General features: G+C 43.3%; 1 protein-coding gene across 4 annotated transcripts in view; it reads left to right on the forward strand.

Moving 5' to 3' along the window:
• Positions 1-21798, forward strand: part of camsap2b (calmodulin regulated spectrin-associated protein family, member 2b) — a 31172-nt gene extending 9374 nt beyond the window's left edge. The window contains exons 3-22 of one of the 4 annotated variants that reach the window (XM_072363973.1): positions 1781-1960; positions 3236-3322; positions 8251-8389; positions 9533-9672; positions 11078-11168; positions 11291-11395; positions 12859-12928; positions 13022-13276; positions 13644-14361; positions 14477-14623; positions 14719-14947; positions 15173-15356; positions 15464-16139; positions 17425-17561; positions 17660-17874; positions 17968-18067; positions 18414-18479; positions 19108-19223; positions 19311-19429; positions 19937-21798. In XM_072363973.1, coding sequence (XP_072220074.1) covers positions 1781-1960; positions 3236-3322; positions 8251-8389; positions 9533-9672; positions 11078-11168; positions 11291-11395; positions 12859-12928; positions 13022-13276; positions 13644-14361; positions 14477-14623; positions 14719-14947; positions 15173-15356; positions 15464-16139; positions 17425-17561; positions 17660-17874; positions 17968-18067; positions 18414-18479; positions 19108-19223; positions 19311-19429; positions 19937-20233 — 4071 coding nt within the window. In that variant the 3' untranslated portion in view covers positions 20234-21798. Of the gene's footprint in view, positions 1-1780; positions 1961-3235; positions 3323-8250; positions 8390-9532; positions 9673-11077; positions 11169-11290; positions 11396-12858; positions 12929-13021; positions 13277-13643; positions 14362-14476; positions 14624-14718; positions 14948-15172; positions 15357-15463; positions 16140-17424; positions 17562-17659; positions 18068-18413; positions 18480-19107; positions 19224-19310; positions 19430-19936 lie in introns of all 4 variants that reach the window. The other 3 variants (XM_072363971.1, XM_072363974.1, XM_072363972.1) reach the window with 3 other exon arrangements.
• The last annotated feature ends 1423 nt before the right edge of the window (positions 21799-23221 follow it).

A 23221-nucleotide genomic window follows, 5' to 3' on the forward strand; every position in this document is an offset into this window, starting at 1 on the left:
AACTTAGAATTCCATGCTGGCTCAGTTTCCAGCCCTGTAGGTTGCTGGTTAGTGCTTCTGCATGTGTTAACCAAAGACAGGTGAGTTGGACCACGCAGAGCCATCTGAGGGTAAAGGGTGTTAAAGCGAGCTCTCTAGTGCTTATCCACACTTCTACAGTTCAACATTTGGCATGTTAACATGTTTTCCCCAAACCAGCAGTTGAGACTATTACTGTTTCGTATTCTATTACTGTCATAATTCTTCCCCCAAAAAGTGATTGAGGACATTCCTGCATTTTATTCTTGTTTAAATGCACTTAATATATTTGTGGCTGTCTTGTAAATTCACATGGTTTCTCTGCCCAGAGATCTGAACAGACCCACATACCTCCAAAAGCTTCTTAACAACATGAAAGATTTAGGAGATTTATGCAAATGAGGTTAGAAAATCTTCAATCACAGGAAAAGCTGAGTGGGTTTTGAAAAAGGATGTCTTGTGGATCTCCAGCTTCTGTCTAAGCTGCCTGGCCCGTCTCCCCCTTCTCTCCATCAGTCGGCCGGTCAGCTGTCAGCCAGATGACCTCTGGGGGAGAATGCATACAATGTGAAATATCTGGCAATATCCTGAAACTGCATGAAAACAAAACAGCGTCTGCAGACTGTTTGATTAAAAAAAAAAGTTCAATATCACTCCTATTCAATCAGACAATATTGTTTACCCATGTAATGTGCCACAGCTGTAGCCTTCAGTAACATACTGTACGTCTACCAGCACTGCTGTGCAATCACTTCAGATATGTTATAGCTCGTATGTATATTTATTTTCTCACACACCTTGTGTTGAAATGATTAGTGATAAACTGCTTATATGTGGAAGTCGACAACAATTTCAATAACTGATCAGTTATTGTCAAGCTGTTGTTAGATGAAATGACACTTTGGATTGGTTCATTTCATTCTTTTATTTAGTCGAGTAAACCATGTAGTTGCAATTACTGACATGGTCCAAGCCTTTAAGCACTTGTTTCCATGAGGACTGTGTTTCCAGCAATCCTCTTACATGTGCGCACTCTGTTTACACTGGCAGTACATGAGGTGATGGCACTGAGCACCAGCAGCAGCTCAGAGTCAAACCACTGGACCAACAATTTGTTTCTTGAGGAAAGACTTGGTCACACTTGCTGTTAGCTCTGTAGCTGTGAATAGAGGCCTGTTCTTGTTCCCTGAAACAGTTTTTGTCAGCTTCAGTCACCTGGACTGTGAGGCACCAGACGTTAGACATTTGTACAGTTAGGTCGGACCCTCAGATGGATGCTTAGGTAAGCAACAAGAGCGCTTACACGCACAAATGTTTTTAAGTGGCCCTGTAGGGTGACAGGAAAGGGAAGGGGAGGTCTGTTGTTTTAACCGGCCTTCAATGGGACTAGAAAGGCCAGGAGAATGTCAAGCTTTGTGTAGGTGTAGATGGCTGGTAAAACCACTCAAATAAAGTGAGTGACTCAATATCAGGCGAAGTGAGCTCTTTGAGAACAGTTTCGGCAGATGTTAAGCTGAGTAAAGTGGTCTCCAGTGTAATGAAGTAGGAGGGGTGGTGGGAATGTTGATGAGAACGAAAGATAAACTCTATAGGATCTCGTGTAGCTGACAGTAACATGAAATCGTTCATGTGATGCGCAGAAGCGTGGAGAAGCGCTAACACAGAAATCTTATGTTAGGGCTTCAACTGCCTGTTTAATGCTTTTGAGAGGAAAAAGTTTATCTTCCTAACTGGTTGTTGTTGCTGCTGTGTGTCTGTACAGAGTTCCCACCTGGCACTCATTGATACCCTGATGATGGCGTATACAGTGGAGATGGTGAGTGTGGAGAGGGTGATGTCCTGCATCAACAAGTACTCGTCTGCTGAACCCTTACATACCGACGGACTTGTCCAGGAGCTGCCGTATGACACAGAGGATGCAATCATCACCTGGATCAACAAGGTACACGCAGGGGCCCTTTTGGCTCCACACAGAAACACCAGGATATGTGCTGCTCATAACTGGGCACGTCATTGAGCCTTTTAGAGGCGTTGCTTTTGATTTGACCCACAGGTCTTTGTTTCATTCTGAGTTCAGTGGATTGGCGTCAGCTCGGAGTTCACTCATTTGTTTGCTTGAGATCCAGATAGAAAAACCAGAAACAACCGCATGCACTAAAGTCAGAGAGATTAGCAAGAGAAAACTGACTCAGCTCAAAATCCTCTGGTCTGCTAAAGCAGGATTGAGAGAAAAGTCAGACCTGGGGTGAGCCTTGATCTTTAGGGGACAGTGGTTAATCTCTTCAAGATTACGTATTCACTTGAAGTTGCTTTTTTAAGTTGTTTTTTTTTACCCATACAGAGATGCTTTAAGAAATATATCAAGTTGATGTCTTAAAGGATTAGTTATTCTACTTTTGTACAGAATGGTTGAAGAAGTCTTAGTGAGGCATTAGTTACAACCCCCAATTCCACAAGGCAGGGCGGCTGTGTAAGGTGTAAATAAAAACAGAATGCATTGATTTGCAAAACTCATAAGCCTATATTTTATTAAGGCCTGAACATAGAAAACATATCGGCTATTAAAAGTGAGTGAGTTATTGTATTATTCCGTTAAAAATGTTAGCTAATTTTGAAGCACCACTGCTGCAGCGCAGCACTTTGTCAGGCCTCGATCATTGCATTCTGCTTTTATTTACATCTCGCACAGCATCCTGGCCTTTCTGGAATTGCGGTTGGAAATATTCAACTCATGTGTTTCCTGCTCTGTTTGAGAGACCAGAGGAAGGAAGATACACACACACACACACACACACACTCAGAGGCAGGATTCATTGACAGACGCACATATTAAAAACATGGGGGATTGTTTCTCTTTGCAGAGACATACTGGAAGCCAAGGGTAGGACTGGGTTATGTGATTTTGTGAATTCTAAGGCTATAAACACAACTTTGTAGACAAAAAAAGCAGAAAAGACTTTTAAAGTACATTTTCTGTCATTAGAGCAACCTTTCTTCTTACATTATGCTTGAGTAGGCAGGCATGCTGATTGCTGTGTTTTATGTCCCAGTGATATTTAGAATAAGTGCTTAAGTGGCAGTGAAAAGGTATTCTCTGAGGTTCGTGTTTCTCTTGTGTTCGGCACAGACGTACCATTGAGCCTCTTTATGCCCCAAATGCTGGTGTGAAATCTGAGCCCTGCTATGTTCTCTTCTCTGTTCGTTTCTTTCTGTCAAGGTGAATGAACACCTGAGGGACATCCTGGTGGAGGAGCAGAAGTTAAGAGAGGCTTCCCTCCAAGAATCAAACACCACAACGCATAAAGTAAGAACACATGCACACACACTATACTCCAATACAAACTCTGTCATCATTCACCCAAATGATGTTTGAATTAGTAGCTCAATATTATTAGGAACATCTTCTTTCAGAGAGTCGATATTAATGGATTCAAACTTTTAACCAAAGGCATGTCTGTGTCCACGTCAGACACATGCAGACACACACTCTTATGACACAGCACGCAGCTCTGCTAATCAGAGGAACAGATGAGGTCAGTGTCAGACCAGCTGCAGAGAAAGTTTGGCAAGAGTTGCCACTCTGCTGTTGGAGGAGACAAAGAAATGTGCAGGGCAGAGGAGGAGAGGAGAGGGTGAAAGTGGGAAAAGAGAAGTGAGAAGTGGTCGTTGGAGATGAGGAGAAAAGGGAGAAATGGCACCATGTTGGAGGACAGGGACACCCAGGAGCTTTGGCAGCTGTAGCAAAAGACAGTCATTGACAGACAGGCATCCTGCAGGCTTTGTAGTTATGTAATGTCCCTTCGACACAAATCAGTCTACTGGCACAAACATGCTGCAGTCAGCTGCCATGTTCTTCTACTCATATAACTATAAAGCTACAGTACAGTGCTTTGCCGGGCCTCAGTCAGTCCTAAAACTGTAAAGAAACAGCAAAAAAGCAAAAGCTCCTCACACTCACCCTTCTGTCCTTATATTTATTTCCATGAATCATGGTTATTACGACCATAATGAAAATAATCCAGCATGTCTTTAAATGTTATGGCTTTGTGGAATTGTGGGATGGTATTTTAGCCTTTCATAAAGAATCATCCAGTGTTTCCAATGGTAAGGGACATAATAAAGGGAGCACTGGAATTCCTTTTCCTTAGCATTTGGAGAATTCAACCAGCTGCTAACATGGCTGCCATTTAGATACCTTTAGGGTATTTCACTCAGCTAGGAACTTTCCTAGCTAAAAAAAGAAAAAAATACCACTTGACCAGACCCCCCAAATCACAGAGAACGAGAAATAATCGAGAAGTTGGGTAATATAATAATCTGTGGTGGTAATTTATGGAAAGCAGGGGTTTTAATGCAGGGGAGAATGGGGGCAGGACTTCCTCCTCCTCGGTAGAGTCGACTCCAAATGAAAGTAACATGCAGTATTATTTTTCACTATCCGCCTGTAGCTTTTCAAAAGGGAAGCTTTGCCCTGATGAAGGAATCAAATAAGATTTTAATCTTAAACCTTCGTAGGATTCATTCTCTGGGAAGCATGAATGACAATGTGACTTGCAAACCAACCCGTAGACATTTTTCAGTTCAGACCACAGTGATGGGCTGCTGATAGCCACACTGATGTCACGGCTAACGGCGAATTCCAAATAATTTCACGACAGATCACAGATCCAAAATGGAGATTTCACCTATGCAGTCCGAGAGCTAAAAGCTTAAGAGAGGGTCAATGCACAACTTCACAACTTGTGTCTACTGTCAGATGATTTCCTTCTTCAGAGTAAACAAGTCACAGTTTGTTTTGACATATAGATAAGAAACACCACCTCATGAAGGCTCGAAGAAAAAAAAAACGAGATCCCCGAAGTCATCAGGATAATAATGAATAATATGTACTGACTGACATCGACACGCCATCCATGAAAATACAGCTCGAGCACGGCGTATTGTCACAGATTAAACTGTTTACATATAACAGATTTCAAAATGGCTGCTGAGGTCATGGTGAGTGTGACCCCATTCTCTCGTATGGAGCTAAAGTCATTTCTTCGGAGAGCAGCAGGATGTCGTGAGAGGAGTATGTACTGCTCTCTGTTTGTTGTCGTTAGTATAGTGAGAGAGAGATCACTAGCTCACCGTGAGCTGATAACACATGGGTGTGTGACCTATACCATAGTAACATGCTTTGTCAAAGCAGGACGGTCCTTAAAGGAATGTGGACACTCGGCGTCAGTCAGCTGCTTTCCTACTCCACGCTTCGTCACACAGCTCCTTCTCTGCAGTGTTAGCCTCAACAGAAGTCTATTCAGTGATTAGGGAGTAGTGAGAGGAGATAATTTCACTCACACACATACATGTGCCTCTGCAGCATTCACTCTTAAATAGACGAGCACAAGACCCTTCCCAGTCTTGTTTATTCTGGGACCATGTGAAAAGTGTTTAACTGTGGTCATATGACTAAGCCCTCGCTCATTTTTGTGTGGTTTTTCGGAGAATGTTTGCGCTCGACATGCTGTCGGTGCTTACTCTACAACTCAGGGGAAACTTAGACAAATACATGTTGAATCACTACATGACAATCAGGGGCTTGTGTGGTTTCAAAAGAAACGATGATCAAGGGGCTTAACTTCGAGGTCCTGTCATTGAGTGTTTTCTGATATACAACACATTTCGCAAAAACCTCCAAAAAGCTTTCGGTGAATTTGGTGGAATGAAACCCACAGACTTTGATTACGCCGCAACTTTCCTTTCGCCATCATCGGGTCAGACTTTTCCAATAAGTTTGGTCGCCAAGACTGAAGTTATTATTGGCCTCTGTAAGTATGTTTATAGCTAATTAGCTAATGTTGGTTCGCTGAATGCGCAGACGAAACCTGAATTTTAGTGCTGTATTTCACAGTAAATTGGCACGATGGCATTAATTCAGTGCAGCCTGTCAGAGCCGCGAGCACAACTGTCGATTCGTCATCTTGCACTGCAAAAGAAACTCATCTGGGTAAATAGTTTGTTATTCCAATGTAATATATACAACGATCTTACTAATGTTAGGTTATACTTTATCAAGGCACGCGCACATTAGTCAAAGAAACTATTATTAGATTTATTGATGAAAAAGAGACTGTTTAAAGAGTATTTTATCTGTTTTTGTGTATCTCCAAGGTCTGTAAAGTTTCAAAGCCAAGCCCCATACCACAGGGAGTAATTCTCTCCGACACTTACACACCGCCCCGGTGCTGTTTCCTGCAGTCCAGGCTTTTGTTCTGTTTTTTCATATTATCACCATGTAACACATTCTTGTAACGCCTGCTTGGTGGCTAACTTGGCACACGTCAACCCAAGATTGTGTAGGTGTCTCACACTGCAGTTTGTTTTTTTTTTATTAGCCAGCTAAACCAGTCAGAGCAGAGTGGGCTTTTCGAGAGGGGGAAGCTTTAAAGAGACTAAAACGGCAAAAACAAAGGAGGAAAGGCAGAAGATGACAAACGGCGATGCAAAAATGGAAACCGTGAAAAGCAATGAGTTTTATGTGTGTATAAATTAGTATTGGATGGACTCTTTAATTACTGTGACTGAGGTCAAACTGAAACCATTTCAAAAGCTCCTTATGTGACACTTTAGTGTTATTAACTGAAGTAGTATTACTCTCTTATTAAAAAGAGGGTATGTTCTTCCAAGGAAGAGAATGTTTTGTCTCACATTTTATTGCTAACACTTGAAAGACAAGTTTTTTTCTGTTATGATGTTATTCCAGGAATTACTGGAAAGTTGTTTGTTTGGGAAAGTTATCATCTGAGAATGTTTCACCTCCACAGTTGTATTCATACTTTTGCTTTTACGTCCTTGTTGCCCATGTGTGCTGGACACTCGACACAACTCGACATCCACTGCTGTAGCAGATGCATTTCATCACTGTCTATAACTTGGTCTTTTATGCAGATAATATGTTGAAGAATTATCTGGCTTTTGCAGAGGTGTAGCTTTCTGCTTTTAAGAGGAGATTTGTCCCCCAGTCCATGCAGAGGTCGCACTTTTTTCCCAAGCTGTCGACCTAATACCTATCCCACTCTCTCCTCTTGTCCAATCACGATCCTCCATCAAGTCTCCTAGCAAATGGTACTGGAGATTAGTACCTGTAAGTCCATCCATTCTGAAGAACACCCCCTCCCTCCCTCCCCGGCTTAACAACCCCACCAGCAACTCTCCTCTTCCTTGATCCCATCCTTTACATTATGCACCCCCCCCCCCCCCCCCCTCGCTGCTTTGTTTGTCACTGCATGTGGCCTTGAGCCCCATCACTATTCCTACTCTTCCAACCTGTACCTCATTTTCACTTAAATATAAGGCATAGTGACTATTTATTGACCTACATCACAGTAGGTCACAACATACAGTCACAACTGCATGATCACCTGAACTCCAGCTGTTCTGTTGCAAATGAACGTGACATTTTTGTTGTCTGCATTTTGCACTGAAAGCAGATGAAATTGTCTTCTGTAAAAAGGAAACACCTGTTTTACAGTACCAATGAAACGGTGAAGTACGACAGTTTGTTCCTCGCACTGCTTCTGTTGTAAAATAGCAGACATCATAAAACTTTTGTTTACAAGCAAACGGGGAGCGCTGATGCCCTGAAGACATCATATAGGAGTGCTGTCCCTCTAGTTTTTACTGTTGTCTTTGCAGAACCAGAGAGACGTATAGAAAAGCTTCAGACAGGAAGGATGTCTTTACATAGATTGTTATTAGAATCCTAAATCACATGTATTGTCTGCTACATATCCATAGCTGAGGTTTGGACTTCCTTAGTGCCACTGATGTCTCACCAGACGTTAAGTGATGCAAACCATTCATTTGCTATCATGCATTCTGCTTCTCACCGTCCTGATAAGGAACTAACCACTCCCCAAAACTGATTATAGAGAGCAAAGTTGTGACTGTTTTGATTACATCTTTATGATTAAAATGCAAGGTGATGTTTCTAAAGGTAGTTTTTGAGTGTATATCAGTGGCTGGTTATTTGCATGAACAGTGCAATCTGCATTATTTCAGCCGTATGCTCGAAATTCCTCAGATTAACACTTGCATTTGTGTTAATGTATGTGTGACTTACTATTGCATGCATTTGAAAGAGTGCCTGCATATGTTGCTGTGTTTTGTACCGGTAATCAAAGAGAGCCGTTCATATCCACCCCGATGACACATAAAGGCGATGTCTTTGTGCCGTTGCCATGGTTTCAGGCTCGGTACAGGAGGGAACATGCCCAGAGGAGCGCTCCATCACTCCCCCTGGTGGAGAACCTGCTGAAGGATAACACAGACGGCTGCGCCCTCACTGCCCTGCTGCACTTCTACTGCCCGCAGGCTGTCAGGCTGGAAGGTGGGACAAGCCATAACCACACCCGGTCTTACTCACCAACTTTTTATTCTGTCATCATATTCATTCCATAAAGTTGACAAAATTCTGTGTGATAACATACTTAAAGTAGGTAAGAATGACAATGCAGCGAGCTAACATTTTTAGCCTCATCTGGACAGTACAAAGGACCCTGTCTTCTGCTCTCTCTGCTACTGTGATTGTCACAACAAATTTGAACAGGATGCTTGAGACAAAGAATATATTTATCATCCATTAGCTTTTTTATTCTGAGGTTTTCTCTTTTGCAAAATAGTACTTTTAGTCAGCCTTATGTATACGAGTTATTTTTTAGGCTTTCTCTAGTCTACAAACTCTTATTCTACCACATATTTAAAAAGGTATTAGCCCCGCTGTCAATCTTTACACACTGGTACTGGTGTTGTTGCACTGCAGCACAGACAGGACTTATGACAAACATGCTAAGACTAAGACGGCAAGGAACAAAGAGGTGTTTCCTCCCAGCTTGCCTGCATTCTAAAAATGCCCCGGGCTCCGATGTGATTGGTCACGAGTTGTATGCGTCAGAGGACCGTTAGAGGAGTTGTTAGCTGGCTGCTGTTTCAAAGATAAACCGCTCCTGTGTCGATTCTCTAAAAACCCTCTGGATTAAATTGAGTTCGCTTGGAAGGTCACACACACACACACACACACACGAGCCAGATGTGAAAGCAAGCTGCGCTTCATTAAGGTTTCTTGCTTGAAGCTTGATTTACTCTAGAAATAACAAAAGGAGTACAGTAAAGTTCAGCGTGACATCATGCCAGAGAAATTAGCTACTCCGTTGACTGTTGACTATGTTCCCTCTTGTCAAACGTCCCACACATGCCTGGGCCGGTCTTACGGTACTGAAACATCAGGGGCTAAAAATCCTGATGATTCATCTGGAAGCATTTTAAGACGGTTACTAAACTGGTGTTGTGAATTGTCTGGAGGATTCTGTGGGATTCAAAATTGCCACTTCAAGTTTTCAAGTAGGGTTATTTTCTTCTCAGCTATTCTTTTTAAACATAAACTAAGTCTTATCTTTCCTTGTCTTCCTGTCTGGCCTTTGCTATTATCCCTCCTCCCTCTTGTGTGTATTTGACCCCTCCCCTGGCGGAGCAGACATCTGCCTCAAAGAGACCATGTCCCTAGCTGACAGTCTGTACAACCTCCAGCTGGTGCAGGAGTTTTGCAGAAACAATCTCAACCACTGCTGCCACTTCAGCCTGGAGGACATGCTCTATGCACATGCATCAATAAAGGTAAGGAAACAAGTGCTCAAATATATGTGTGTGGAAGATGTGGAGAGTTGTTTTTATGGTGTAGTTGCAGCTGAAGAAGGGGTGAAAAGGGTTTTTTGGAGTAGCACAAAGGCGAGAATGAGTCACACAGGGAAAAGTTTAATAATGAATGCGAATGGTTTGGCTTTCATAGGGGTTTTTGTTCTGCCTATGTGTGTGCATTCATTAGAGGCATAAAGATCCTTGTGCTGCACTGAGGATTGTCTTGGTGCTGCGTTATATATGTATGTTATAATAGCCTTTCTGTGTACGGGTGCTTTCCATGTGGAGATGCTGCACTCGGCCACCCCACTTTACCCCAACCCACTCCCTGCTCTGACAGAGGACAGATTCTGCTTCAAGGAGGTTTACAGCCATGACCCGTCTGCCTGCCTCCCTCTTTCCCTTTCCTCCACGCCCCTCCAGTTTTTACCAGGATACCAAATATTTGAATTTGCTGATCCACCACCAACCCCACCCCCCCCCGCCCCCTGGTTTTGTTTGTGATTAATAAAAGAACTACTGTACTGTTCAAGAGCATCTCCGTGCCATCCAGACACCAAAGGCAGCACAACCAGTGTGGGTAAATAGTATGCAGAGAGCGTGGGCAGCAACATTCACATTCAAGTCATGGTCCTGACTTGAACTGACTGAGACTTTCCTCTCTCCATTACAGCACAGCAGATCATTTTCACACTCTTTGCTCTGTATTTATCTTTCTGCATTCATTTCTCATTCACCGTTTTTGTTCATATTGTATATTGACTGAATGCTGGTATAATAGTGCTGCAGGGGTCAAGAGGGGGCATTTAGAGACTCTGGCACACTGCCTGTTCACCACAGACTCACTGCCCACAGAAGCTTAATGTGAGTGTATTTGTAAGATAAATTATGTGAAGAGAAGTGCTGTTTAGCAGTGTACTCTGCAATGAGTAAATGCAGTTTAGAGGAGTAGAAATCACTGATAAGCTGATTACATGTTTTTCTACACTTGAAAGGACCTTCTGAGCTCGCCTGTTTTCTGTATGAATTCATTTGTCTTTGATGTCGGTCGCCCACTTGACATATTCAGTGTATTTGTGTACATGTGACACATTTAAGCTATACTCCAGATGTTGTTTTGGCAGTTTTCATGACACGCCTGGGTTTGATATCAAGCAAGTCAGACAATGAAACATGCACAGATTTTTAAGTACACAAACACACCCATGGAGCCAGTTACTTAGCAACAGTTGGCTGGCCGTGGCCTCGGTGATCTGTCAGAAAGCAGGATGATACAGCATTTGTGGCTCATCTAGCAGCTTTACAGAGAGATGTGTGGGGAATGAGCTGCAAAAAGAGGTGCTGCGTGTGTGACTACAAACTAAAGATGTGTGTTGTCTTGCAGAGTAACTACCTGGTGTTTATGGCTGAGCTTTTCTGGTGGTTTGAAGTGGTTAAACCGTCATTTGTACAGCCCAGAGTCTTCGACCCAAACGGTACAGTCCAGTTTATTAATAGTGTACATGACGGCATTCATTTTTAGTGTGTGATGAGTGGTAACTGTTATCTCTAATGAGTCACTTCAGTTTGAATATTGAGAATTTGTTTTCTCCTGCAGCCTGTGAACCCGTATCATCCTGTAGAGATATGCCTCCTGTGTCCAGTCCTGTCAAACAGAGCTATGCAGACAGACCTTCCAGCCCGGAAAACCTCTCCGCGGAAGGTATTTTCAATTGTACTCTGCAATATATGCTCTGTTCCATTGTCTTGACTGCTTGCTTGTGGTACAAAAGAATGTCCCCAAGTCAAACAAAGTTAAATAACCCATATTGTGTTCACTTTTTGATAGGGGTTTACTAGATCAGGTGTACATTCTTTAACATTCAAAAATCACACATTTTTCCTCTGCTACTCCACATTGCTCCAGCATGGCTTGTCAGAGAATAACTCTAAAGACCTGTTAATTGCTCAAAAATCCGTTTAACAAGCTGAAGGGAAAAGGCAAAGCCCAAAAGCAGAATATGACTACTTCAAAATAACCGCGTCTGGATTCTATTAGAGCAAAGTGACAGCCTGGAAATGCTCTAAGCGAGCATGGTTTTCAGTCACAATGGCCGATACGTTTAGCCGTCTGACAGAAGAAACAGAAAAATGTGTGAACGACAGCAGCTTTGTTGGAAATTTGTCTGTAGTCATTTGCGCTTACACTGTACTGTTTTTATTAAAAGATGGACCATGAAAGCATGCGGAGGCCTCCGCCCCTTTGAGTCTGGCTGAGTGTAAACATGGAGTCGCATGTCTGGGTGTGCTACTCGGGTTTTGAAAACCTTGATTTCATACAGTTTCAGTGGGACCAATTTGTTTACAAGCAATATTTAGGTTTTTTCTAGTGTCACGTAAAGAAAGAAAAAAAAAAGAAGAAAAAGACAGGAGGTGGAGATGAAGACAGCTGAGTAAAAGCTGCTGCTATGAGTGTTTGAAGTGAGAAAGATGGACTGGTTTGGAAACCAGGGACAATGCCAGAGAGGTGAGACTGAGTGGGTTTGCACACGTGCAGAGAAAATATGCTGGAGATATATTTGGATGCAGAGGAGCGAAAAGAAGAAGCGATCAGACGGGCAGAGGTGCCAAAATGCTTGTTTAAGCAGGTTTATTTTCTGTGCAAAAACAACACAGAGTAGTAGTTTAACACAACTTTTACAGAAAATTGTTTCACTACCCCATTGACCTCACCCTATAGAGAGTTTTTATATGGCTTTTGAAATAGATTAAACATTATTAAAAGCAGCTGCCAGAGCATGAAAGCTGATCAGCAGAAGTGCTGATGTCTTTCGTTTTAAACCTAGAGGCCCCCTAGTGGCAGACTTGTGGCTCTACATCGGTTCCCAGGTCGGGCATAAACCATTAAGAACTGTAATTGAGTATTTAGCCATAAATATATCAATGCAAGTTTTGATTAATTAACAAAATGCCTCTAAAATGAGTGTCTAACAGCTGCAGTCTTGTGCAAAAATACCTGATATAAAGTCTAGCAAAGACAGTCTTATCCTTGTATATTTACACACACACATTGGATAAGCCCTCCTCTTTATGTACCCAAAAGCATCATTTGCTGTTGGCTTGTAAAAAAAAGAATTTAACACCTTAAGTAAGAAACCTAAAGAAACTTATCTTTGTTTATAACAGGTGTTATGAAGAGGTCTACCTCCTTGTCCTATGTTGATGGCTGTGTTGGGACGTGGCCCAAAGAGAAACAGTCAGTACAAGACATTTATCAGCTTGTTTGTTAAGTGGTCTATTGTTTTCCTATTTAACTTACAACACATCTCCTATCCCCGGCTTTCTCCAGCTCTTCCTCTCGGGGAATCTCCTTTGAGATTCCCCTGGATGGAGACCCGACGTTGCCACCCTGTGAGGCTCCTTCGCTCCGCGGTATGACTCGCTCAGCTAGTAGTGACGGCCTGGGGTTCAAAGTTCACTATGCATCTCGCGGAGGCATCAATGTGAATGGCCAGAACAGACACATACCAGAAGAGGACGAGGACTTCACTTCCCACAAGCCATTAGGACGGAACAACACATTTTCGCTGAAGAACCAAAGCAGGTACAGATGAGAGAGTAAAAGATTGCATACGTCAGCTGGGAAGTGGCGTTATATGAACAAGATCATTTTTACAAGTGAAAAAAAAAAATTATATTAGTGAAAATATAATGTCTAATTGTTTGTTTAAGGACCCTATTTTATGTGCAGAAATGACTTTTTCCTGACAAAGTTTGTTGATAAAATCCAATTTATTCTTGATAAAGTTATTCTTGAACTACTCGGAGTCCTTAAACATTTTCTCTTTGCTCTTAAACAAGATTGATGGCTGTTCAGATACAAATGCTATTCAGCAGGTTTTGTTAACATAGGAATAAACACTCCAAGCTGGGCGATCACTGTGTGCTAATTTATCTGGATATCTCTGTAGATACTCCAATGGAGTCCTACCAGACAGCAGCAGCCCCACTAAACACCATGGCAACCACTCTGGTGACATAAGCCCATCAACTCCCCCAAGCATTGAGGAGGCCCTCAAGATCATTCACAACACAGAAAGGCCCCATGCCAGCCTGGGCATTGGAGACGGAGACAATGGCTTCTTTCTCCATGGTTCGGAGCCTGTGGACCCTCCAGGGGCCCATGGTCCAGGAGACGACCCGGGTTCAGCCAAAGCACGGCTGAATGACCCCAACTCCGCATCTACTGATGAAGTTGACACTGGCATCCATGTGCGGACTGAGGACATTCAGAGCTTGGATGAGGACTCTTCCTCCTTGAGAGACTATTCAGATATAGACCCAGACTGTGAGGCCACAACCCGGTCGTGTCCACTGCCCGCCTGTCCAGAGGTGGCGAGAAGCAGGGATGGAGGACACAAAGGGGTTGGTGAAGCCAATCTGGAGGAAGAAAGAGGCAATGGAGGTGACCGCAGCAGTCCCTGTCCCAGTTCAGCACCCACACTCCCCAGATCACACACAGTCAGTCCCGTCTCATCGTCGGGTGGCTCTGGTGGCCTGGTGCGGATGACGAGCTTTGCAGAGCAGAAGTTCAGGAAGTTAGAGGGAAGAAGCAGTGGAGGAACCACGCCAGACAGTTCTGATCTCAATGTACCATATACGCACCCAACAAGAAGCCTCTCCTCTCAGGTTTGTGACTCATTCTGTGCCACTTATTTCTTCACCAAATAATCTTCAGTTGAAGCTGCTGAGGAGGCAGATTGGTGCTGAATTAATGTCAGTCATCATCACACTGTTTTTCTAGTTCTCTACACCTCCCCTGCCCATCACCTCGCCCTCTCCAGTGACTCCTTCTCCAAGAGACCCCTCCCATCTCATAGCTTCAGAGATGATTCAGTTGAGGATGAAGCTCGAAGAGAAACGCAGAGCCATTGAAGCCCAAAAGAAAAAGGTAAACAGATGTGACAACAAAAGAAATGTCCAACCGTTTCTTTTCAAGTATGAGTCCAAACATAACGATGCTCTCCTCGCAATTCCCTCCTCCAGGTGGAGGCGGCTTTCACCCGGCATCGCCAGAAAATGGGCAGGACAGCCTTTCTGAATATAGTGAAAAGGAAAGGTGTGACGGCCCCTCTCAGCCCCAACTCAGGAGGAGCAGAAACACCGTCACCAGAGGCAGCTTCCTCAAAGGAGAGCCGCCGGAGCAATATGGAGCAGACGGAGCGGTGTAAACCAGACGGAGCAGCTCCCAGATCCCCCTGTGAAGATGGTGGCGGTGGGTTTTGTCACTCAATGTTGGCCCAGTGGCAAATATTTTAAGTGAGCTTGGTGTCCCAGGCCATGGGAAACCCCACTTTACTGATTTATTCACTATTCAGAGCTGACACACACTGTAAAACAAAGATTTATTTCAAAGTTTGCATTGCACTTTGCTTTTCTTCTCAATGATTGTGCTCACAGTATTGGAATAACCCATTGGAATTTTCTCTGTGGTAATCAGGTGTGACCCCGGGAGAAGTTGACCTTGTAGAATATACACGCTCCATCGAGAGGCTGAACACGTCACTCGGCTTCCTGCAGACTGAGATGCAGCGTTTGGCCCAGCAGCAGGAGAAGATCATGGCCATAAGAGATCAGCAACAACAAGCCTGGGTCATACCCCCCCCTGCTCCGTCTCCACACAGGTATCACTTAATTCCAGTAACTAATAAGGTGGTTTAAATACTCATTTTTGCCATCATGCTGTGAGATTCTGTATTTGTTGACTTTCTTTCTTTTTCTTTTGACACAGGCAGCTCCGTGAGTTGCGCAGCAGCAGTGTAACCGGCCGGGGATCAGGCCGAGGCTCGGTGGGGTCTTTATCCCCAATCCTATCTTCTTCTGGCTCCCCCCGTGCCCCGAATCACTCCCCAGCTGGCATCAAGCGAAGACCAGCTTCCTTCCATGCCAGAACATCTCGGACTCCACGTCCAAATGATCTGAAGGTCACCCCCTTCAGCCGAATGCTCAACACCCCCACCTCAGTGGACAGCCTACCCAGACTCAGGCGTTTCAACTCCAGCCAAACCCAGATCAGCCCTTTTTCCTACCTGGGCAATGATGAGGCACCCAGAGACAGAAACAGCCAAGACACCAAGGACAAAAAAGACAGCTCTAAGAACAAAGAGGAGGCGGAAGCGAAGAAAAGCGATGAAGAAGAAGAAGCAGAGAAGAAAGAGGAGCGGACCAAGTTGAAGAGAGAGGTCAAACAGCCGAAGCCGGCAGAGGTGTTGTGTCAGCCGGTGTCTGAGAAACAAGGGGGTGCTGGCAGCCAGGCTCAGGAAGAGCCCCAGGAGAGGAGGGACCTGGTTGAGGTGGCTCTGTCTGTGCTGAAGCCTCCAGGAGGCCAAGGCCAGGAGATGGCGGGAGAAACAGGTGGAGAAAATTATGGCGAAGACCAAAAGATGTGCTGTGGATTCTTCTTTAAGGTGAGCTGGAGCTACAGAGACGGAATGTTTTAGTTTCTCTAAAGATCGTCTCGAGTGTGAACTGATTTCTGTATTTAAGCTAAACAAATGAGGACTTGGTAGGATGGGACACATGTTTATTTCTGTTGAACTGAAGATATAGAATTATGGAGGCACTGGCTTAGTGAATGACTACTTTTTTTTTAACTGATTCATGGTTTGAATCATTTTTCAAGCAAAGATGACCAACTTTTTGCAGGTATGAGATTTTGAATAAGTGTAAACGTAATATCTTTGGTTTTGGTTCTGTTGATAGAAAACACTCATTACTGCATGTAGTAACCTCCTGTTTCCACATTTCTAACCCTTTTAGCAATCTCCCAGGTTTGGAATAACTGAGGCACTCGTGCACAGTCTGATAACTTCTCATTATTTAAAACGAACTGCACAGCCTCATGTTGCTGTGTGCAGGGAACTTCAACGGGAAGGATCTCAGACTGTGAGCAACACGGACCAACCTGCGCAGTGCGCTGCTTGTTGAGCCACAGAAACATTGGGGAATCTGGGCCAAAGACGAATAAAGAGCCTGAGCACAAAAAGTAGTCCAATAAACTTTGATTATAGAGCAACATTGGAGCTTGTTGGCCAAAGGTACTTACAGAAAAAAATCCAGGACTTTCCAGCCTGGGCCCTACTTTGCCTTGTATTTAGGTTTAAAGTATTTGGAGGCATGCTGTTTTTTTTTTTTTTGTTTAACCAGGAAAAAGTAGCTTTGAAGTTGACAGCTGTGGGCTATGGTTCATAGAAATAGACCTAGTGTCTGAAAAGAGGATAAGGAGAGACAGAACAGCAACAGTCAGAGGAAGGGGAAGTTTTGCAGATAAAGTGACCTCCTCACAGCCTCATTACTTGGCTGTGGGATTTCTTGTCCTATTTTACTGGCACCTCTGCCAGTGTGTGCACTACAGTAGTCTGTAAAACTGTCCCAAAATGTTGCCTTGATGTTCTGTAAGCACAACAATGAACCATGTTTTTCTCCAGAAAGCTGTGCTTGGTATTCCTGCTGTGCAACATTTCTCCACCCTTCCTTGTGTCTGCTCTCACTCTCATTTAAACTTCACATTCCAAACAACAACTTGCCTCCCAAAAGCAAGACTTCTCCCTCAGCGGGACAACTTGCACACTGCAGCTGTACTTTTGTACTTAACTGCAACTTGTTACAAGATGTAGTATATATCTTATGAGTAAATTTTTTTTCCTCATATAACCCAAGTTGGTGTGCACGTGTGTTTTCGTCCAACACCAGGATGACGTGAAAGGTGAAGAGGACATGGCGGCAAAGAAAGCAGCTCTGCTGGAGAAAAGGCTTCGGAGGGAAAAGGAGGCTCAGGAAAAGAAGCAACAACAGGAGCTGGACCAGGAGCAGAAGAGGGAAGCTGCTCGGTGCGTCTCCCTGCCTCGCAAAGCTGCCAGATTTGCATTGATGCATACTGTATTATGCATCTGTTGAACCTGGGTTTTCAAAAATGATCATTTTCCAGGTTAAAAGCAGAGGAGGAGCAGCTGAAGAAGGACGAAGAGAAGGCGAGGAGGGATTACATCAAGCACGAATACATGAGGAGAAAGCAGCTCAAACTGATGGAGGACATGGATGAGGTCATCAAGCCTCGATCTGGGAGTCTCAAGAAAAAGCCGCGGCCTAAGTCGATCCACAGGGACGTCATGGAGTCGTCAATTCCTCCTGTGAGAGCCGCAGGTGAGCCGCACAGAGAAACGCATGAGCAAACGCACGCTGTCACTGTGCGACACACGTTGATCCATGCTCGTCCTGTGTGCTGTCGTGGTGCAGGGGTGCGTCCTCGAGGCTTCTCTGTCTCTAGTGTCTCCTTGGCATCTCTCAATCTGGCTGACAATGACAGAGACCAGTCAGATAATAGGAAGAATAACAGGTAAGACCTAATCTCCGATTTAAACTTGCTTACTTCTCCCTTTTTTTGTTAATCGCTAACAGAAAAACAAATATGTCTGCAGCGTTTAGTCTGTGCCCATAATTGTTTACGCTCCTGGTTAAACTTAAATAAAGTCACAACTTCCATCCCTGTACTTCCTTTATGCGACAGCCAATGCATCATAAACCCAGTTGTGATTTTGATGGTTGGAATGTTAAGTTTTTTAGCTTGTGTCTCGCTGTTTTCGCTCACGGAAACCTCATGAACCTGTGAGCTCTGCAGTCTACGACTTGATTCTTATCTCATCCCTCTCTCCCCTTTTCCCTCTACTCTGCACGCAACAAAGAGGCAACAAAGTAGCTTCTGCCCCAATCCCGTTTTTTTTAAGCTCTCCCAAAGAAAGAAAGGGAAGGTTAGTAATGCTGTGAAAAGATGTTAAGCTGTTGTAGATGTGGCTCCCTGTAGCTATGCTGTAGCTTCTTGTAATTCTTTGTGTCAGCGTCGACAAACGCATCAAAGTAAACAGATGTGTTGCCGTAGTGCAGTTATCCCATCAGTGTAGCTTTTGCTTCTCCATTAAGGTTCATCAGACTTGCGCTGTAGAGCTGTTTCCACCTCTTTTTCCTCCTCCCGTCTTTGGCAGTCTTGCTTTCAGCCTTTGCTTTGCTATATTCTCTATGCTTCACTTGTGTATTTACTTGTTTCCTTCTGAACTCCTCCAGTTCATCTCTCGCAGTATCGATAAAGGCAGCAGTAAGACTTTGCTTTGCTTGGCTGAACATGCTTTTCTTGACCGTCACTGCTGAGCTTCATCTTATCTAAACCTTATTACAGTCTGATGTGATGCAAGACAACAGGCAGGGTTTGGAGAATTGTGTCACAGTGTCTGACCTTGTTTCACCACATCTCTGTGTTTGTATGCATGTCTGTATGCGTACGATGGCTTAATATACTTTCCACGCTTGTGTTCTTCTGCCTTTCTGTGTTTGTTTTTGTGTTTGTGTGTGTCATTTGTTGGTTTGCGTTGTCTTGGTCCTCAGGCCGGATTCTGCTGGGGGATTTTCTTCTTGTCCTTCAGCTGGTAGTCGTAATGAAGAAAAAGACTGGGAAAATGAATCGACCACCTCCTCCAATCCCTCCAACAATGAGTACACAGGTAGGAACACAGTATGTGTTCTGTCCTCCTACCCACTCTACGCAAAAGGGTTTTTCATTTTTGCTATCTCATGCTTCCTTCCCTCAGGACCCAAGCTATATAAGGCGCCGAGTGCCAAGTCCAACAAGCATATCATCCAGAATGCCCTGGCTCACTGCTGCCTGGCTGGCAAAGTCAATGAAGGACAGAAAAACAAGATACTTGATGTATGTAGTGTTTCTCTGTTTCTTCCACTGAAAGGAGTGTTGACAGCTTGAGTTAGATTACAATGACCTCTGCTATGATTTGTCTGGTATCTGAACATTGATGGGTACAAACTAGCAGCTCCCTTAATATGCAGGTGTTTATTGTTTTTATCATTCTTCTTGATTTATGAGCTATGCCACTGATGAAAGTTCAGTACAGGCGCCAGAACCGCAGTTTCCTCACGGCATATCTTCATTCAACCGTGCAGCAAAGGAACTCCTGGCACTATTAAGAATCTTTTACACACTGTACTGTTCTTAATGACCATATATAGGCTTCTCTTTTCCCAGCAAGCTCATTAAGCCCAACGCTCAGCATTGCTTTAGAAGTCTGTAAGCGACCAACAAAATATACGTTAAAGATATTGTCACTTTATCCATATATTTATTATGAGAAAAACAGAAAATGGCAGTGCGAACTCAGTGCACTGATAGAAATGTTGTTGTTTTTTGCATGATCTTCTGCAGGAAATGGAGAAATCCGAAGCCAATAACTTCCTGGTGCTGTTCCGTGATTCCGGATGCCAATTCAGGTCCGTGTACGCCTACTGCCCCGAGACCGAGGAGATCACCAGACTGGCTGGCATCGGACCAAAAGCTATCACAACCAAGATGATCGAGTCGCTGTACAAGTACAACTCCGATAGGAAGCAGTTCAGCAAGATCCCAGCAAAAACCATGTCTGCTAGCGTGGACGCCATCACCATCGCCAGCCATCTGTGGCAGACCAAGAAGCAGGGGACGCCCAACAAACACTCAAAGTAACGCCAGATGGTGGGGGCAACATCTGCACATGCTCCAGTGGAACAGACAGAAGAATTAGAGGATTATACTTTTCATTAGAGGGACACACGCTCCCATTGTGGAAGATCACAACTGGGATGTGGCGCCACAATGAGGCACGAGTGTGCACTTGTAAGCATGTGTTTTAATGTTCTCATGTGCCAAATAAAAAAAAAACAAGAAGATAATAACAGGCGAGCCAATGCCTTACCTAGTTGAACCACTGAAGCACTGAATGTCACGCCTCTCGGAGGCAGTTTGGTTTCTCTAAGTTGATCATGTGTGGCCTTATGCTTGTTTTGTGTCATATGGATGCACCGTGAGTGTTGGTGTCACTTTGTCTGCGCCAGGTGAAAAAGTGTCTTTGCTGTGCGTACACACCGTTATGGGGTCCGATTACACCCCTCCCCCCCGGTCATTTAAAGGCTGGCCTGTCTGTGATGAGAGGAAGCTTTTTTGCCGTTATGCAGGCATGTATTTTTGCTTTTATACGTGTAACTGACAAACTTATAAACAGGTCATAATTGTGTATGTGTGTACAGTGAAGTGCCAAGAGGAGAGTGGGGCACACCTCAGCTGGTGATTGCAATTGCTCTCCAAAAGTGTGACGTGACGAGGTGGTTGGAGTACCGTCAAATGATTCTGGAAAGCACCTGGAATAGACTTTTAATTTATTTCATTTTGATAATGCTTTGAAGATATTTTAAAAAGCGTCTTTCATTCCGTTCAGAGAACTGTAATACACTGCGTGAATAAGTTGAGTTACTTTGTATATAGTGGCAGTTCCCTTCAGAATGAACGAGTCAGCTTGTGGTAGCATTTGAGTAGCTTTTATAATTTATCATGTATATGTGTATAAGTATGTTTGGGGCCTTTTAATGTGCTACCGATGCAAAGAGCGCGATCGCTCGACCGTATCACAGATAACACTTTGAGTTGTAGACTAGATGGAAATCCCTCACTGTGTCATCAGTTTGTGCAGTTTAAGAGTCCTTTTAACAGTCACCATGTTGCAGATACTCAAAACGTCACTTAAACGTGGTTACTGTCGTAACTATTAGATCCAGCTCACCATCGAAGTAGTCCACAGTTGTAAATAAAAATGATGAACTCGCCTATGATAGCATTTCAAGTCCCCTCCACGTCAGAATTGTCATCCTCTTTACTTTACTTTTACCTCGCTGTTGTTGTTTTATTTTTTATTATGCATTTTCTCAGTGTGTGTTGACACTGTACAGATATATTTTGGCATATAAAAGTATTTTTTGTAATGACATTTACCAGTTGGAAGTGTGTACTTATGAAGCAGTACACTGTTTAAGGACGAGTGTTGAATGCAAAGTATAGCCGAGATACTTAAAGTCTTATTGAGGCTCTATTGTTGTGGCGTTGTATGAAATCAAGTAAGGATACTGAGATTTCCCCCCCCCCCCCCCCAAAATTCTGATTTTTATTTTTTTTTTCCAAATAACAAAGTATGCTCAGTTGTTCATGGATTTTTGTGGCTTTTCTATTTCTTTAAGCTTTATTAAAATGTCACCTATCAACAGTACTCTTGGTGCCTTATTTTACTTGTGTCCTGACTGAATCATAGTAAAGTCAAGTGTGCTTACATGACTCTCAGTAAAGAGCCAAGTACATAACAAATAATCAGAGCTGGTATCATTTAGCTGATTAGCATCTGTCTGACTGTGTTACTCTCATTGTTGCTGCCCTGGGGCAGAGTCAAGGGGAGGCCACGGCCAACACCCACTTCAGCCTATTCACCCCACACAATCAATAGTGAAGTCCCTCAGAGGGGACTTCCTTTTCGAATTGCAAACTCTACTGGATAATGAACATAAATAAAGATAAAATGAAAAAAATATTTTTCATTTACAGGCAACATTAAATAAGCAGATTAAGCTGATGGTAAAACGACTGATAAATTGATACATAAACAAAAATGCAGCTGGAAACCAGATTAAATGTAGGCTACAGTAAAAAAATATATAAATATAAACCATCTGTACATAATTTATGTCATTTAAATTCTCAAGACTTTTGTCAGCAGCTCAGAAAGCTTAACATTAGAAACTACTCCTGATATGGTTTAATTAGCACTCCTCTCTTGAGGAAAGTGGACTGGTCCCAAGGTTTGCATGCATCAAATAGTTTTGGTTGTTTGATTTAAAACACTTTATTTAGAAATATGTGCAACACAAGTGCATTATTAACCAAAAAAAAAGGTCTGAAATATTTTTTAAATTAAGGTCCTTTTCATTGTTAATTGCTTTGTATCCAAAAAAACCTGCAAATTTGCCTTTTAACTTTACAATCTGAACAGCCAACATGCTCTATCCTAATGCTGCGACTGTCAGAAAGAGCAGAGAAGATTGATCCGTAAAGGACAGACAGACAGAGAACGATGCAAGCTGTTGGGGAAAATTTCGTGCTGAGTTTGTGTGCACGTGTACTTTCTGGCCAGGCTTTAAGAGAACACCAGCTGTTTTTTGAGAGCACTGGAAGCTGTAACAGGAAATCAGGTGACCAAACAAAGCTGAGGATATCAATGTAGCACATCACAAATGGCATATTCACATCATCACAAGAAATGATTCATTCCACTGCCTAAAGGGACGAATGTCAGCTAGTTCAAATAAATCCGAGTCACCCAAACACTGGTTGGCGCCATTTATCGTCACCACACAATACTGCACCAACCAAACTTGTGGAGTAAGACTATTTATCTGCAACATGTGAACGCCTAACAGTTTATATTTGTTTCTTCCATGTTTAGGGCCAAATTTGTACTGTGCAAAAGCATCAAAGCAGAAGTGTCCCTTTTTCCTTCAGTAATCTGCAAAAGACCTTGAAAACACCTCCTCTGCCAACATCTCTAAAACTCTAACGCCAAACTTGCTCTTAATTTTCACTTAACCTTTTTTAATCATGCCCTGTACGATTAAATAGATTCAGTTCCCAATGTCT

Source organism: Leuresthes tenuis, unplaced genomic scaffold (assembly GCF_036924035.1).
Source record: "Leuresthes tenuis unplaced genomic scaffold, fLeuTen1.0.hap1 SCAF_14, whole genome shotgun sequence".
Lineage (NCBI taxonomy): Eukaryota > Metazoa > Chordata > Actinopteri > Atheriniformes > Atherinopsidae > Leuresthes > Leuresthes tenuis.